This window comes from Clytia hemisphaerica, unplaced genomic scaffold, assembly GCF_902728285.1.
Source record: "Clytia hemisphaerica strain Z4C2 unplaced genomic scaffold, Clytia hemisphaerica genome assembly, whole genome shotgun sequence".
Taxonomy (NCBI): domain Eukaryota; kingdom Metazoa; phylum Cnidaria; class Hydrozoa; order Leptothecata; family Clytiidae; genus Clytia; species Clytia hemisphaerica.
In genome coordinates, this window is record NW_027103987.1 from 924,367 (window position 1) to 942,697 (window position 18,331).

At 35.3% G+C, this 18,331-nt stretch overlaps 2 protein-coding genes across 2 annotated transcripts; both read right to left on the minus strand.

The window, feature by feature from the left end:
* Window positions 1-1,051: 1,051 nt before the first annotated feature.
* LOC136811155 (TNF receptor-associated factor 3-like) lies at window positions 1,052-8,925 on the minus strand. The gene is made up of 7 exons (XM_067067772.1): window positions 8,699-8,925; window positions 8,271-8,328; window positions 6,837-6,944; window positions 5,315-5,479; window positions 4,330-4,410; window positions 3,564-3,641; window positions 1,052-2,050 (listed from the first exon to the last, which is right to left on the minus strand). Exons 1-7 carry the CDS (start codon window positions 8,911-8,913, stop codon window positions 1,052-1,054), a joined length of 1,704 nt encoding a protein of 567 aa, XP_066923873.1. The 5' UTR covers window positions 8,914-8,925.
* A 1,562-nt stretch (window positions 8,926-10,487) lies between these two features.
* Window positions 10,488-16,937, minus strand: LOC136811141 (uncharacterized). Its single transcript, XM_067067756.1, has 4 exons — window positions 16,714-16,937; window positions 16,067-16,136; window positions 12,963-13,103; window positions 10,488-12,066 (listed from the first exon to the last, which is right to left on the minus strand). Exons 1-4 carry the CDS (start codon window positions 16,861-16,863, stop codon window positions 11,957-11,959), a joined length of 471 nt encoding a protein of 156 aa, XP_066923857.1. The 5' UTR covers window positions 16,864-16,937; the 3' UTR covers window positions 10,488-11,956.
* Window positions 16,938-18,331: the final 1,394 nt, after the last annotated feature.

Sequence of the window (18,331 nt, forward strand, 5' to 3'; positions counted from 1 at the left end):
TGTTTCCCGTTTCAAAATATCAAGAAAAGTGCGCTTTCTCGAGCGCCTAGGGCCCGCAGGACACCAAAGTAAGATCTCAGACACCATTTCGTTTTTCGCACGGAAACAGTGACCTGAGAAGAGAGCATCCTGCTATTCAGGACAGAGGAAATTCTTGGGAGTCCATGATATATCTCTTGAAGGGTTGGACTCTTTTCAAAAGATTTGTATAGCAGCCATCAAGGCTCTTCAGCATGAAATATATGTCTGATATGAAACGGGAACACTTAAAATGAAACCTTTGAGTTCGAGAAAGTTTGCACACCTAAAGTACTTGACAAATTATATAAATTAAAAAAATTCTCGCTCAATAAAAAACAAGAAAACTGAAATAAACAAAGAAATTGAAATATACAAAATTAACTAAATTACTATATACTAAATATACTATATACTAAATTTTGAATACAAAAATTACTTTTTCGACATAATTATATCTAGGTAAGTATTTTGAAATGGAATATTGTGTAAAATTGCAGATTGAAACAAAAAAAACGTGTTTCTTGAGAGAAATAGCAACTTTTTTATTGAAATCTTGACGTCAGTCACTAAGGGCAATTAACATGGTCCATTAGCGTGTTGCAGACCCGTTGCAGAATGCAAGTTATGATATTTTTCTAATCATATCTTTGAGGATTTGATTGGCTGTTGATGATGAAATGTTGTATACTTGTCACCAGTATATCTCGTAGTTTTCAACAACTACACCCTTTTTTATAAGAACAAATAAAGTTTGTTTGACTCAGGCTGGGCTGTTCTTAATTTTTTGACATTTTCAGGCTTAAATATTCTTACGATGTTCTTAATACTCTTAGTTCTTTACTTGAAAAAATTAAGATCGGTTTAAAATCTTTTAAAATCAGTTCGTTCTTAGTATAATTTCTGAAATTTGAAGCTCAGAATTGTTCTTAATTTGGCCAATTCCAAGCCTTGTGTTCTTATAAAATTGTTCTTTAAAAAATAACGTGTCATTTTAAACTTTAAAGAGTCCCTTCTAATCATTTTATGATAATCATTTTCTTCTCAAGAAAAATATCACATTTTTTCCACCAAGTCTGAATTTATTCCAGTCAATAGCATTGCGTTCACCATTAAATGTTAATGGCCAATTTTCGAAGAAATCACGCACTCGAACGAGTCCTATAACTGAGTTATCATAATTAAACCCATCCACATTGATGTATAAGTTATAATGGCCACTACCAAATTTCCATAAAACCATATTGTTGTTCTCAAACTCTGTTGAAGAACTTTCCCGAATTGTATCTAAGTAATCTTTGTATTGAGCGTTCAAATAATTGTCCTGTGGCAAAAATAGTTTGAAAAAAGAATTGCCATATACATCAGTATAGATTTTACCTTTTTCCATTAAGTTACACATTTTTCTAACATTATTGGTATAGTTTGGATAAGGATATTGTAAAACTCGGTTAATATCCTCAAAATCGAAATGTTTTTCTTTAAAATCTATAGGCTGAATTGGATTTGGTCTTGATATCACATCAAATATATCTTCAGGAGTTTTGAATGAGGTTTTTCGAGGCAAGCTTTTACCAACTATAGCACATGTTTGCTGAATGAGGCTCAGATCTTGGATACGATATTCATTAGAAATATTGGCGTTCTTATTAACGACTTTAGCGATTTCAACATGGCCCTTTACTAAGTTCTCCTGATTTTTTCGGATTTCACTTACATCTTGCTCAAGTTTGAGTGTTTTACGAACATTTTCTCTTTTACACTCTTCCAACTCTGTTTTAGCTGTATTTAGTTCTTGTCGGAGTTTATCATTTTCTTTCTTCATGATGTTGTATCGTGCTTGAGTTGTACCCAACTCCTTTTGTACCTCGTTTATATCTCTCTTTGAATCTTGAAGCTCATTTTTCATTGCTTTATAATCACGTTTAGTCTCCGTACTTTCTTGCTCTACTTTAAGAATTTTTTTGAGCAACAGAGTCGTATGCACAGCGTGTGAATCTGCTTCGTGAACTCCCAAGTCTTTGCATATAACCTACGAATAAAAAGGAGATATTTTTTTAAATAGTCTGTTAAATTTGTTAAATAGCACACCTTGCTACCGCGAGTATCGAACAAATATCGACAATATTTTCTCTGAAAACTTGGCCTCTGGTACCCAAAATTTTCTTAATTCAACAGTTATTTTTTATATGCTTAACACGCTCACTGCCAACTACGAGTATACTTATAGAGGAGTTATAATACCTGCATTGCATTGCATATGTGCAGAAGCTTGAATCTATTCAATATAATGCCTGCCTTGCTATAACAGGCTGTTTTCGTGGAACGTCTCAAGAAAAACTATATTCAGAACTTGGTCTTGAAAGTCTTGCTGACAGGCGCTTTGCTAGAAGAATGACATTCTTCTATGGAATTATTAACAATTTAGCCCCTTCGTATTTACGTAACTACCTGCCAGTAAGACTTACAGCACCAGGTGGCCTTAGAACAAGAAATCCTATTTATCCTCTTAATATACGAACTGAGCGTTTCCGTAACACTTTTTTCCGTACTGCATATCTCAGTGGAATGTTCTGGGAGGTAATATACGAGATCTACCTTCAATTAAAACTTTCAAAAAAGCAATCTATGAATTTTTGAGACCCAAGCAATCTCATGTTTTTGATGTTCCTGACATTCAAGGAGTGATCTTTCTTAATCGACTTCGGGTCGGTTTCAGCCATCTCAACGAGCATAAATTTAGACATGGCTTCCGCGACACTTTAGACCCTTTCTGTGGTTGCCGAACTAACTCTGTTGAAAACACTCAACACTTTCTTCTGCACTGCTCTATATATTCCCATGCAAGACAATCTTTGTTCGACAAACTTCAGACCCTAGGCATTATTTTTCATCCGCCACTTAACCCTCCTTTTTTCTGTCGGCTTTTATTATATGGGGATGAAAGTTTGACTTCAAATCTAAATAAATCTATTCTTTGTTCTGTTGTTGAATTTCTTAACGAAACTGGAAGGTTTAGCGGTGCTTTATTTTAGGCTTTTACCTAACAACTGTAGCTTCCTTCTCCAAGATTTTTTTTTCTTTTTTTTTATTTATTTACTTATTTATTTATTTTTTACATAGTCTAGTACCTCTGGCGATATAACGTTAGTTCCTAGCGGGGGGAGGGACTATATTTTATGTTTAAGTAATGTTTTGTAATATATGTTCGTAGTGTACACGTGTCTTTGTTTCAATAAAGAAAAAAAAAATTTCATTGCATATTTGAAATCTGCGTAAAATTATGCGTCGATTGACATGCAATTTGAAGCAAAACTCAGGCCACAGGAGCCTCTAAAAGGTATTGGCAATCTCCAAATTTTGAAGAAAAGAAATTTCTAATGACGTCAGCAGAAATTAGCAAAATTTTATTTTGGCTTAAAAAAATTCATGACGTCATCATTTTTCAAAAAAACTTATCCTTCAATTGATATTCACTTTTTATTTCCTGCGATGGCTTAAGCCCGACATCTAGCCCTTCGGGCTTTATAAATCTATTGGTTTACCTGAGCATAACATCCAACTTCTTGAAAGGAACACGGAACTTTTCGAAAAACACATTTATTATTTTGATGGTCACCAATCTAAAACATCAAAGAAATCAATTGGTCACATTAGTTGTACAGTCAATTTTCTAAAAATCTGAGGATTGGATTGTTCTTCGATTGTTCCGATTTTTTAACTTATTGGAACTAATTTTCGCGGGAATCAATTCTAGCGTTTTTCGCGACTTTTTAGCAAAATCGCGAAAATTTGAACCCCCGAAATACAATTTTTTCAAATTTTATTGAAAAAACTTCCCAGGCGTTTATTACTTTTTTTTGGTTTTCAGGAGGGGCGTTTAAACTCTATGGTTATCTGGCACCCAGATGCAGAAATTTTCATCCGACATGCTAAAGCTAAAAGAAAATTTTCAAGATCTTGAAGGTTTATTTTACGGAATTTGACTTGACCATTTCAAGGATTCTGCAAAGGGAGGCCTGATAACCCAGCCGTCATTTTCAGCTTTACTACGCGTTACGGTAGTTGAGCCCGACTGGGGATGCGGGACATCAAAGGCCGAATATCATTCTTCTCCGATTGGAAATTGGCCCACTCCTTTAGAGCTTCAGCGTGGGTGAAGAGGGGAGGCGTTTATTGAAAATTTTTCGTCAAAGGAGTGGCGTTTATTCAAGAAGGCGTTTAAAAGGAGGGAGTCGTTTATTCGAAGTAAAGCTCACACAAATTTACTTGGTCATTTAAATAGGTCCTTGGATTAAGAGACGTAAGTACCTCTTTCTTCGGCATGGATTGATTGCAATTTTCATTGGAACAATTAACAGGAATGAGCTGACATTCAATATCGTTGTGAACCTAAAATGATAAACAGAAGAAAATAAATCAAAACAAACTGCAAGCCTACTACACGTGACCTTAGTATGAATGTAAAGACACCCCTGTCTCAGTGACCCGGTGAGAACTTTTCATCCAGCGGGGATAAATTGAAGGAGCCAAATGCCAATGGGGATGAAAAATTTTAATACTTTAATGGGTGGGGATTTTAAATACTATTGTTTACAGCTAAAAAATCCGGTGGGGATTCCAAAATCAGTGGGGATGAGAGTTCAGTTCAGTTTTTCAATGGGGATGAAATTTCAGGGTATTTTTCTCACCGGGGACAAATTTTCGACCTATATTTCAAGTGGGGAGGGGGTCCCGCCGGGTCTGTGACACGGGGGTGTGTAAAGCATCTGCCAACGGATCGCAAGGTTGTGGATTTATAATCCCCAGTCGAGCAGGGGTGGGGGTACTTGGGCAAAAATGGGTTCTTGGTATGTGCAGACGATAAGGGTCAATTTTTTCCCACCATCCAAAGTCTCTCTAAGGGTTACAAAAATCAGAAAATTTCAAAGTAGTTCCTCTAAGGTTCGAAAAAATCACGATTTTTAAAGTCTCTCTAAGGGTAAGACATTTTTCAAAAATCGAAAAATTTTTCAAGAAGTTCTTTAAAAATTTAGTCTCACTGAGGGTCGGTTTTCGGAGGTCCCGTCTGCACATACCCCTCATCCACCAACCCTAGTAGACCTGGGCAGTCGAGTCATACAAAAGACTTCATTTATGAGTAAAAATGTCATTTGTAATATTTTTTTATTTGAAAACGAGGTCTACAATGCTTTTGATTTAGCTCAAGAAGTGTGTATTACGAGTGTCCTTAAAAGCCAATCGCTGGATAACGCCACTAAAAGGGTGATAAGTGTATTAGATTCGTATCTTTTACCTTTACATGCAAAAATTTGACATCTGCTTGGCAATATTCACATTTGACTATTCTGTGAGGACAATCTTTCTCATGCTTTTGGCGATCTTTTCTCAAATACAAATCTTGACATCCTGCAAATTTACAGGGCACTTCAGCGTAGAGACAATCGTTATTGTTATGTCCCTGATAACGGAAAATAAGATATAATTGATGAATCTTCACCACGTAAGAGAGAGAGAGAGAGACAGAGAGAGAGAGAGAGAGAGAGAGAGGAGAGCGAGAGAGAGAGAGAGAGAGAGAGAGAGAGAGAGAGAGAGAGAGAGAGAGAGAGAGAGAGAGAGAGAGAGAGCGAGAGAGAGCGAGAGAGAGAGAGAGAGAGAGAGAGAGAGAGAGAGAGAGAGAGAGAGAGAGAGAGAGAGAGAGAGAGAGAGAGAGAGACAGAGAGAGAGAGAGAGAGAGAGAGACAGAGAGAGAGAATATTCAAAAAAATTTCTTGCTCCCTCCCTTCGATCGCTTTATTTATAAAAGATATTTACTTTTAAAATGGGGTGCCAAATTCAAAATTTTCTAAACCAGAGGGGGGGGGGGGGTTTGCGGACACCCGAAAATGGTACCTGATGTCTCTCTGCTTAATAATTTGTCTGTACCCAGTATCTACGGCTAATTTTAAAATTCATTGCCGGGTAGAGAGTCTGTTGTCATTGTCTTTTCTCATTCGAGATTTTACAAACCGACCGCTGCAATGGAGTGTTGGTGAGAGAGGGGAGACGACGAGAGAATTGTTGCTATTTATAAATCATACATCGCAGAGGTCTCCACGGTACGGGAATGTTTTGCACAGAGTGTACTACGAAACGATAAACGTGAGATACTTAATACTCAGCAATTAAAAAAAGATATCAAGGGTAACTCAAGGAATCCAATTATTATTTCTCTTAGTTAGGTTTAGGTTAAAGCAGTCAATAGTTCAAGTAATTAATTGCTATTGCTGACTGATGATAATACATCCCTCCTGTGAACAATCAGTGGGAAGCTGTTTGGGCTGTTTGTGAAAATATTGCATCAAATAAATGAACATTTCAATCAGCGTCTGAAGCTCTGAATACAATAAATACAAATGCCCAATTTTCTAAATCTAAATTGATTACAAATTGCAAATCGATCAAAGATTTCGAAACCTTAAACTTTTTAAAGTTTAGCCTATAAATGTTCTTCAAATGTTCTTATTTTCAACATTTGTTGTGCAATTTTCTTAGAAATTGGCTGTTTAAACGTCCGCTAAGCCTTAAAATGTTCTTAACGTTTTATTTTGGGCAGTTTAAGCCATCAAACCTATGTTCTCACAATATAGTTTTATAATATAATCTTCCTCAAAATAGTCTTTCTCTCTCTTCCAGCCGAAATCAGGTAGAAACACCCCCTTCTCACGTGCAGACCAGGTAGGATTTTTCTAGCCAGTTGAAATCTAATAACGTACTGAATCTCAATGAGGATTGATATTCTCACACTTTTTAGCCCAAAGAACGATATCCAAAATTACCTTAAATGCTTTGATCGTACCAGTCCATTGACAACCTATAATAGATTGCTTACACAAGACTTCTACATGGCCAAGTATGATTTTATCAGTTCTTTCATGGTCTTTCTTCTAAAAATGAAAAGAAAATCACTCGATAAGCAGCAAATAAAATCCTTTATTGAGTTGAGTACCCAGGGGGGGGGCACTCGATCTGATAACGACCATACGTTCGGCCCAAAATTTGGCTTCTAAAATCACACCCTTACAGTGCAGTGAATTTCCATGAAAAATCATACCCTTACAGTGCACTTTTTCAAAATTTCTCGCAATTTTTTGCAATTTTCCAAGAAAATGCGGAATTTTTCCTCCAAAATTGACCAATTTTGTGCTAATTTTACCAAAAAATTGGCCTTTTATCACAATTTCCTACCCTTACAGTGCAGTTCGATGCAGTTTTGTAATTTCCTACCCTTACAGTGCACTAGCTGAACTATGAAAAACCTACCCTTAAGGGCCGAACGTCTGGTAGGTCATTTACCTTGAGTGCCCCCCCCCCCCGGGGTTGAGTAGACTAAGTACAGCAATATGAGTGTTATATGATCAAACGATAATAGTTATGGGGTAAGATTAGTTTGTATAAGCTACAATTCGTTCCTTCCAATATTTTTTGCTCATTTTCAAGTATGTCTTAATTAGTTGTCTAGCATGCTACAATAATGGTCGTAATATTTTAGAAAATAGGGAAATTCCCACGAATTTTCAAAACCACAAACGATTTGGAAGTGCTCTTAGTTAGATTAGAAGGGTAGAGTTTTAACACTAATCCCCTTTTCATGCACGCTCTTTTCAAGGATCCGACTAGCAAGCGTGTGTCTTTCCTTGGACACAGGAACGCGGGAATAGTGCTTATAAAGAGTTCTTATAAAAAATAAAAATTGCCGCGGGAGAGTGGATTGGAAAGACCATGTATTCAGTGAACATATAGACATAGAGCCCATTGCAAGCTTAATCTGCAGCGAAATAACACCCTTGTATCAGTGGCCCGGTCAGATTCGCCCCGGTCGATAACCCGGTGTAAATATCGAGTGAAGAACAATGGAAATCTCAACCCGGGCAAAAAACGAGAACTTTATCAAAAACCCCGACGAAATCTGATTTTTCTAAAGTGCTAAATAGCACAAACCCAGGGAAAAATCCTGTTTTTTTACTTTGCCCGGTATTAAAAAATTACCAATTTTCTTGACCCAGCGACTGAGATCTCTACCCCGGTGGATATTTCTCATTTCAAAGTCTTCCCGGTGAACTTTTAAGACTGAAATACAGTATAGTAAATCATCAATCAAATTCTTGCGTAAATCAATCCACTTTGTTCACTACGTTATAGATGACATATACTCTGTAAGGGGTAGGAATTGAAGGGTGTTACCCAGAAGTACAGAAAAACATTTTACTTACATTAGCTGGGTCGTACTCTTCACCGCATATCTTGCAGAAATATTTGACTCTCTCACCACTAAAGTAAAAGATAACCATTTGTTTACTGTTGCTATAAAGTAATCTCTCCCTCTCTGCTACCACTGTTTTTATTGGCTAAATTCAAGATAAGTAGCAAATACTTCGAGTAAGTAATGCTATTGCATGGATATCTATTAAACTTTAAATTACTTTTGATTTTTGATTTTTCTATTTTGATTTTGATGTTTCTACTATTTATCTAGATGTTTGTAAACCTAGGGTCGGCGTAAAAATTTAGCTTAACAAAATAATTGAATCGACAAAGTACGCATGCGCTTTCTTCGAAAATTAAACCAGGTGGTGAACCAGAAACATCATCAGCAAAAATAAATTTACTGCAGTCTAGAATTGCTAAAAGAAACTGTTACCTATTGTCATTTCGTTCCATTGTTTGACGTTCCAAATCAATCAAACAATTCTTACAAAAACCATGAAATTCTGTACATGGTAACTCGATATAGGTTCGGATTAAATGTGTACAAATTTTACATTGATAAATTTCATTGGTGAGGTCTTTCACTTTAAACTCATAGCCTCCAGTTTTTATTTTGCCTCCATTTTGTGATTGTCGTCGTGAAGTCATTGTTATATTGTTATCTTAATGAGAAAAAAATGGAATTTAAAATGAATCAAAAATTATGTCAAACTAAAAATAACTTAAATCAAAATTTATATTCTTAATCACCTTACAAATTGGGTTTATTAATTTTAGCAAATCAATTATATTTGTTTGCCAGATATCACAAAACTTTTCGAAATAAGAAAAGATTTTCATCATAAGACGAAACCAAGTCCGAAAGAAAGTCTTTGATACTTAAGAATGCTATAATGTTTATCTTTAAAAACTTAAAAATACTTTTGCATTTTTTTAAGCAGAAAAGCCAGGCATATATCTTTTCGAGCTAACTTTCGTTTTATTTCACTCGAAATTGCCAGTTTGGCCAGCCATGTCTTTTCCTACCTTTCGGGCTTTGATACACCACTCAAAGATGCGTAAGATCGTAATACCTCAAAAAATTATATACTTGACCATATGATCGTAATGCCTCATAAACCAAGATACACTCCTGTAAAATAAAACAGAGCAGAGAAATCAAGCGTAAATGAATGGGTTTTCCTATACAAACTTTTACTTTTGAAAAAAACATACCAGAACGGATTGCATTAAACCGGGAAACAAAAGAATAAATAGCTCCCAAAGATGCATTTACATTCAATTAAGAAAGTATTATTATATACTATATTACTGCTGCAAATGATCAGAAAAATTCACAATCCTATTTTTAATCTCTTCAATTCATGATTTTCATGACGTAATGTTTTCTACGGAAATACGTCGGTTTTGCCAGTGGTGGCAAATTTAAACTAGACAAAAGTTGTATAAAGTTTGCCACTACTGACAAAAACCGGGGTCTTTCCGTAGAAAACATTACGTCATGAATATCACGAATATGGAGTTTTTCTTTAAAAAAAAGAGACCAGAATTTTTTGCATTCGATTGCTGTTTGTTAATATACGCTTTTTTATAAGAATATCCAAAACTTTTAAAACAAGTTCTTATATTTACCATTTTTTGAGTATTTTTGTCTCATTTCCTTAAGAAATCGGGTGTTTTAGAGTTCCCAAAGCCTTATGTTCTTATAAAAAAACGTGGAGAGTGGAATTGGAATATTCTGGTCTGTAATTTTATTGCCATGATATGTCAAGAATTCTTTTTAAGTTCTGTACTCAAGATGCTCTGTTTGTACTTTCCAAAGACAAATAAATTCAAAAATTAAATAAATTCTGATTCAAATTTTTTTTGAGAGCTCAGCCCTCTGAACCCACTAAGGCTTCGCTCTGAACCCACTAGGGGGCTCCAAAGCACCCTCAGACCCCCATCTTCATTATGAAAGTCAAAGTTGAAGATCTCAATAGCAGACACAGTAAAATTCTATTTTATTCATAGTAAGTAATTCTTCAGTTTTTTACAGTGCTCGATACATAAGTAGATCGATGTCAGTCAGGAAGAAAAAACTTTTTTATTCTGCTACATACTTGCAGTTTCATGCCACTTTGTGACAATCTTCAGGCTGTGATTTCTTCCTGACTATTCTATTCATAGTAATCCCGGCAGACTTTGGGTCACTGAGACAGGGGTGTTAAATAAGGTAAGTCTTTCTTTAAAGCTGGATTCTTACAGAACCGAAAATAAGAATGTTTACCAAACACAAAATGTTATGAATAAAAATACATATTTACATAAAGGGCCAATAATAGGAAAAAATGACATAACAAAAATGGGTCACATACACAGATATCTTATAAAACAATGGATAGAGCTTCTTCGTCACTAGTTGAAGCAAAGTAATGCACCATTAATGAGTAGGCCACGGTTCGGTGTCATCATTGAAAGAAATTCCCGGTTCCGAACCAAACAGTGCCTGGCTAATGTATGGTCTACTCAGCAAAGATGGTGCATTATTTTGCTTTAATTGTTGTAGCTTAGGAAATACAGAGCAGCTTTATCTAGTAATTTTTATAAAACATCTGTGGTCATAAAGGACTAAACAAAACACCGAACTCTACTATAAAAATAGGATTTGACTTGTGACGGTTAAGTCCTCAAAATGGTCGTGATGAGTCCATTGGCTCACACCAGTCTTTTTGTTAGAGATCAATGAATGTGGAACAAAGTTTTATTTACAATGGGTATAAATTATAGTTAAGGCTTTCATTCTTAGTGTACCCAAGGGAGTTAGAACGCTTTTGGATTGCATTGAACTTACTTAGTAGTAAGTTTGTGCGTTTTTTAATTATGCTTTCGTGTGTCATTGTTGTGATGTTGAAGTTTTATTATTCAACATGTCATCGCGTCCTACAAAAGGTCTATACTCAATAAATGGCCCTCCTAGATTCGTCAGGGTTGTTGAAAATCTTTCAAAAACTAACAGGAAAAGTATTACTGTAAGACAGTCTTGGAATTTAAAAGGAGTAGAGCGGAATATTAAAAAAGAATCACAATTATCAAAAGTAAAACTTTGTTCAAATTTTTCAGTGGGAAGGGTTCCCAGTGTGTCTGTGAGAAGGGGGTGTAGAGAGAGGATAAGAGTAAGGCAGTCTGGGGTGGATGAATGTTTAGAAGCAGTAGAGCAGAAGATTCAAGAAGAATCGGGATTATCAAAAGTAAAACTTCATAGAACAGCGGTAGATAAATCAAAAATAACATTGGAGAAATCAATCAAGATACTATTAGATGTTTTTTTATGATACACTACTATTAAATCCAATGAAGAATCATTTTAGTGTCTACTATTTAATAGACTGAAAACGTTAAAATTTCGTCATCATTCTGATGGAGTCGAGGTTGAAATGTTAGCTAAAACCAGTCCTTTTAATGTTCATCTCACATCGCTATGAGCAGCATGAGAAATAATTTTGGAGTCCAAAGAACTCGAATAGTTCTGTAGAGCTGTCAGCACCATCCAAGGATTTGCAGCAACGTCGAATTTAAAACTCTCTGCTTATGGCAACATACCACAATCACCTCTCAGCTCAACTATCATCCGCATGAAAGCTTCCTCTTGTTCAAAGAGAAAAACAACAATTCTCTGTATTTTTTATAAGAAAGATCCCAGTTTGTTGTTTCATTTCCAGAATTTTTCAGTCCATTCACGAATTTGTTTGTATCCAGCATCAAATTTCTTGGAAATGTATTCACGTCTTTCTGGTGAATTAACCACTTCTTTAGCAATGTCTGGAGATGAAAGAAGTATAGAAACTTGATAAAAAATGTGTATCCATGAAGTTTGAAGGGTTTGTAAGCCTTTTCATAAATTGCGTTACAAACATCACTTGCCTCGTTTTGAAATTATTGCCATGGTGATTAACTCCCAGTTGATTTTGTCAAAACTACTTTCTGTTCACAAAGAAATCACTTATTGTCTCAAGGGACAAAATCACCGTGCTAATTGTTTGCATACGCGAGGCAAGTGATGTTCCTGACGTAATTCATGAAAAGGTCTAGACTGCTAGACTAACATTAAGCTGAGTTTTCACTGGAAAAAATAAGTTCGTCACGAATTTTTCTGTCGCAAAAAATGACACATGTCCGGTAGGGTGAAAACAAATAACGATGAAAAATAAAACTGTCTTTATTCTAGATCGTTTATCATTTTATAACTCTGTCAATATGTATTGTATTTGCATGTGGACACCCAGCTTTAAAGTATTTAATAGAGAGATTGTAGGGGTAGGGCCATTGTCCATGAATATCAACAATCACTGACAAAATATTATGGCAAACATCCCCTCACCTCCAATATCAATGTTATCAAGTCGAGATAGGGGGTCCCGAGATATGTTCCAGTTCCATGGTATATTCGCTGACGTCAGCACGGGTTTTAATTGGTTTAAAAGATTCGAAAGAGAAAACGAAAGTTCTTTTGAGTTATGAACATTTATTTTCGAACGTTTTTCTGACGTTAAGACATTATAGCATCTTCTTTTTCGAACTCCAAACCAAAATTGACGTTACAAAAAAACAAAACAAAAAAACTCAGCGTTTTTTAAAAAGAATTTTATTAAGCCTTTTGTCGTTCTCTTTAAGCTTGAAAATTCATTTTCGAAAGCTAAAATCTTAATAAATTTGACCTGTCCATTCTTTAGACCATTGCTTCAAGTTTGTAGTGAGTTGACCAATAGAATTATCCTCTTGCTCCCAGACGGTTTTAACATTTTGAGGTGAGTTTGAAACTTTTCTGTTGGCATTCTCTTCTTTCTCAGAGCTTCCATCTGAAAAATTGAATAGTCAAATGTCATTATCTTTTATATAAGTAAGTCTTAGACAGCAGTTTGAGGCCACCCGAAGGCTCCTCTTTCAATAGCTATCTACCCGAAGGTAGGGGAGGGCATGGCTGGAACCCCCCCCTGGCCGCAGGGGGGGGGCTAAAAGGTCGAGCAGCGATTGGTACCTGATTTTAGCCTGTGGCTAGGGGGGACTAACCATGTTAGGGGTCACCTAAATTTTTTCAGATGGACCTGGGGGCTACATTCTATGTTTGGTGATTGAATTATAAGAAGCCAACCAGACCAGACCATTATATTTTAATCTAAGCAATGCTCAAAAACGTAGCATGGGGGGGCAAGGGGGACTATAACCCCAATAATTTTTTCAAAAATGGTTATTTTGCAGTTTTTCTTTTTGAATTTGTCATAATTGTCTTATAAGTGCATGCTTTGAGTGCATTTTCAAGCAATCTAGAGCTCAAATTTTCAAAATTTTCCCCCTCGGGCCAAACCATGGTTGGCCCTTGCGGTATCACTAAACTTCAGCCCCCTAATATGAAAATGCTTCCTACGGCACGGATCTGTAAAAATTCTTTAATCATGTTGCATTTACTTAGATAAAAAATCTGTCGGCAAGGGATCTGCACCCTGACTTGATAATCTGGCAGTAACCTTCAGTACTTAACTTATCTCTAATTTCTTAGGGCATTTATTCTATTTAGCAATAAGCTAAACTAACTGTTGTATTTGTTTGATAGTTTGAGAAGGATTTTCGAAAGAATTTGACGTGTCATTGGCTTAGGGGTCACCAAAAATATTTGGCAACCAGGGGTTACCTAAATCTTAGGGGTCACCTGAATTCTTAGGGGGCACCTAAAACCTGCTGCCAAGCCATGGGAGGGCGCCACTTTTTCTCCCTGGATTGCTCCACTTCCACTTGATTCTTCTTTTAATTACTTTTTTTTTTTTCAAATCTCTTTAATCACCAAAATACTTGGTATAATAAAATATAAAATATCTCTGTTTTGTTTACAATGTTAACAGGTTATACATTTTTCTTTCTTTTTTTTATATATACATATGGGTGTTGTGTGCGACAGTGTGTATCGGAAAGAGGGACCAATCTTAAACAAGCGGGGCCTATCCGGATGGAAAGGGTGGTCTCTCCCTCGTAAAACCCACAGACGCCACAACGCCCTATAGGAAAATCACTGAGCGGATGTGGATATCAGGGGAATCCCCTTCGAAAAAAATAAAAAAAAAATAAATAAATTGTAAGCGGACCTAGATGGAAGCATAAGAGAATAATATAGGACGTAAACAAATCAAGGTTGATGAAAATCAAAGAGTTGCAAAGTTGACAAAATGGCACTGGAGGGATAACTAGTTTAGGCACGTAAATTTTAGTGAAAATAGGATTAAAGAGGCTTACAAGAAATTTTGATATCTAAAGTAATCTATAGAAAACATCTTATAATCATTATTTACTAAAATATAAAAAGGAGATCAGACATTCCTTTGGATTTTTGCCTCAAGCAGTGATTTAAAGGCTGCTCTGTGTTCTAGGATGTGCCAGTTCTGTAAATAAAGTTTACATTGGGATATTTCAGGTTCCTCAACTTCCACAGGACTGATGGTTGAGTATGTAGTGATGTTTCCGAGCAGACCATTTGTTATGTCTAAGTCGTTTAAAATGTACTGCTGGAAAAAAGTGTTCAAAATGGAAAACGATCTTTGTTCTGAGTTCAGCGATGCGATATACAGGAGATGTTGTCGTAATGTATGATTCTTCAAAAGTTGATTTATGAGCAATATCTGACGTTTTCGAATGATTGACTCTATGTCTTACTGAGCATCAAGCAGAGAAGCATCAAGTACTATTTTGGAAATCTTTGGTATGTATGACCCGGCTGGGGGCTGAACCCACAACCTTGCGCACCGTAGCTAGATGCTCTACCACTGCACTACAGTCGCTTGTATCTAAAGTGCTTCTTTAATAAGAAAAATGGGTTTTCTTCAACACCAAACTTTTGGTATGGCAATGCTAATTAGATCTGAAAAAGTTTTCAAATTAGATCAATAATCCTTTTAGTAACTTAGTAATGATAAACTAACCATATTATTACATGATGTTTCTTTAATTAACCTAATGATGTAATTTTTAGACAAAAGATAAAAATCATAGAAAGGCACCCATTCTCAGACATTTATAGAACGTTTTAGAAGAGACATCCAGAAAAAAAACAAAGCCCCCAGCCTCCGTTTGTGACGCCTAAAATTTTAACTTTTTACAAAGGAATAATGTTAAGAAAACAATGAAATGATTAGCAATAAGCAATGTTTGTACATGATAGTCGTTTAGGAGAACGCAACGACCTATTTAAGATAACAAATTACTCCAGCATATATTACTTTCCTCCAGCCAGTACAAATGGGATAAATCCCTAGGTAACAGGTGTTGTAAAAATTCTGATGGAGTAATAAGTTATTCAAAAGACCGTTACGTTCTCCCAAATGACCATTAGCTCTGGTTTAGTCGGCCCACTTTTAGCCCTGTCTATTCTAATTGCAAATTAAAGAGGGCATAAAGCGGGCTGTCTAAAGTCGATGCATAGCCCTCTTTTGACGTCAATGCAATGTCTTCTTTCAAACCTTTCCAAGCAAAGATTTTAACAACCAACTTTGTGCCCTCTTTCTGCCTACTCTAACAATTAGAATAGGCAGGGCAGAAAGTCGGCCGTCTAAACTAGAGCTAAAGTAGCTAACTACTTTGATTGGATTCATTTTCGGGAGATTTAATTTTGTGCTTAATTGTAAATTTTTCTCATGTTTGCAAAAATTTAAACTCTGATATCGCCCAAGATTGCTGACTCATCAAATTAAATCCATGAAAAATCTTTGAAATCAAACATTTGGCTCACAAAATTAATAAATCTTGGTAAATCTTTTTAAAATTTAATTATACAAACCAGTAGTATCTTGTATGATGATTTGAAGCCCAACTGTATTGGTTGGTTGGACTGTTTCCAATTCCAAATTCTAAACAACAAAATGTTAAATGTTAAATAATGAAGATTGCAACCTTTTATTTACTTGAAAGTTGATACTGTAACAAATTTTTGCAAGAATTGATTTTCACACACAAATTTTAGCTAAAAATTAAAGAAATTTATCCCCAAATTTGGCGAAACTATGAAAATCATCCTCTTCAACTTGAAGAAAAATCCCCATAATCTATGATACTTTTTTCAACTTTTTCTTTAGAAAAGAAACAATTGCTTTTTTTGGAATTCATGAAAATTATTGGATACTGTAACAAATGACTTTCGTTTTCAAAGTTTTTTTGGAGTATTGTAGCACTTTTTTAAAGATAGCATCTACAGCATTTAAAATAAGAGAAATAAACAAGCCCTTAATGTTTCTAGAATGATAGATCTAATGTTAACTAGATTTGTAATATTATTATATTTCATTATTTTTTATGGAATCTCCAATAAGTCTACAAACAAAGTGAGACCACTGTATACTGTACAAATTAGTTGCAGGGTCGCTAGGTTACATAGCATCCCCTGACCAGCCAAAAAGTCAAAAATAAATATTTTTCATAAAATCGTACCTGAACTCTGACTAAATTGATGCCCATACAAATTGGAGATTGTTGTTGCTTTGTATTATCACCTGCCACACTTCTAGACCATAAACCTATACATGTCTCTTTCCAAGTTCCAGACTTTCTCTCTTGTCTCATTGAGGTTAACGGTGACATTACTTCAAAATGTTGGACTCTTTATTATTATGGTTGAAAATAGAAAGTATTAAAAACAAATATTATTTTTTGTTACTATCAAATTATTAGATTTCAAAATATAAGTCACATGAACAGCAGCTCTGTAGAAGCAAGAGGTACAAAGAGGTTCATCATGAGCCAGCATGAGCACTGCCGAACAATTTTCTACTTTCTACTCATTTAAAACTTTATTTAAGTTCAAAACTTTTTTTCAGCCAGGTTCCATATTCTAGACTTTAAAAAAGGATTTTTACTGATTGTAAATTTTCTATTTGATTGAGTTGAGGTGAGTTGATTTGTTGCCTGATGATGTTTTAGAGCGCATTTGCTTTTTCAAATGCACTTTTGGAGACATATATAAGTTAAATCCATTGACAGCCCATAATTGACAGAAACGCTTTTAACTTAAGACCCTGTTTAATAAGTGCCAAACCAGCTAAATATAAACAGAGATTTTGTTTAGTGCTTCGCTTGGATGGTCAGAGCTGCAATGTCAACCCCTCAAGTTAATAGACCTTTTGCTAGTCAGGATGACAGATTGAACAGTTTCCAGCATCAAAACAATGACACACTATTTTTTATGTTACCTTTTTTAGGCTTATGCAAATAAATGGAAAGAAATATTAATGATTATTATAAGTGTGCACTAATTTATTTCTTATCATGTTTTGATGCTCAAGCTTTTAATAATTCAACATATGACATCACGTCTAGCAAAATGTTTAATAAGAAAACAAAAAGTTTATAAAGTATTGATGAAACAATGTCAATAGACCTCATTTCTGTATAGTAGACAATTTTTAAATATAGCATCAAATTGATCCAAATTGAGCAGCTAAGTAAATAAGGAACTCGATAGGGAACTTTGAGGCTGAAATTCTCTGTAAAATAAGGAACTCCAGGCTCACAGCTAAGTTTAAAGTTCCTTATAAAAAACATGTGGACCTTTTCATTGAAAGTTCCTTATAAAAAAACATGTGGACTTTTTCAATGAACTCCAGCATTAAAACTATGACACATTGTTGCATAAGTATTAGAAGTAATTTTTAACTAAAGATCAAACAAAAAAATGGTAGAGTAGAGCTGGGAGCAGAGCTGCGTAGTTCATCTGTTTTGAAATTTTGCTACTTTGATTGGTCAGTCATTTGATGGCTATACAAGTTTCCCTCCACTGATGCAATTTACCTGACTTCATGGTAGCACTTTGATTTGTTAGGCATGGATTACAGGTTCAAACTAGAAATAATTCCGCACATGGGAATGGGTCAGTGTTTGAGGTCCAGCAAAATTTCCAGGAAATAGCTAATCTGGCGATGTCCGGATCTAGGTGGGATCTAGGGGCTTTTCCCCTGTAGATCTTTTTCTTGGGAATTTGACCTTCAAATCAGTTTTTAAGGTTGGCTTGTTTGTTATAGCGCTTTCCCAACATTAATCTTTGACAAACATT

Excerpts from the sequence above, each read along its gene's own strand:
- LOC136811155 (XM_067067772.1), bottom strand. The coding sequence starts at position 8,913 with ATGACTTCACGACGACAATCACAAAATGGAGGCAAAATAAAAACTGGA. Across the intron at positions 6,945-8,270 it reads AAGAGTACGACCCAGCTAAT|AAGAAAGACCATGAAAGAAC; the intron begins GTAAGTAAAATG and ends TTTCATTTTTAG. Across the intron at positions 4,411-5,314 it reads TCAAATTTTTGCATGTAAAG|GTTCACAACGATATTGAATG; the intron begins GTAAAAGATACG and ends TTATCATTTTAG.
- LOC136811141 (XM_067067756.1), bottom strand. The coding sequence starts at position 16,863 with ATGTCACCGTTAACCTCAATGAGACAAGAGAGAAAGTCTGGAACTTGG. Across the intron at positions 16,137-16,713 it reads TCAATTTAGTCAGAGTTCAG|AATTTGGAATTGGAAACAGT; the intron begins GTACGATTTTAT and ends TTTGTTGTTTAG. Across the intron at positions 13,104-16,066 it reads CATCATACAAGATACTACTG|ATGGAAGCTCTGAGAAAGAA; the intron begins GTTTGTATAATT and ends TCAATTTTTCAG.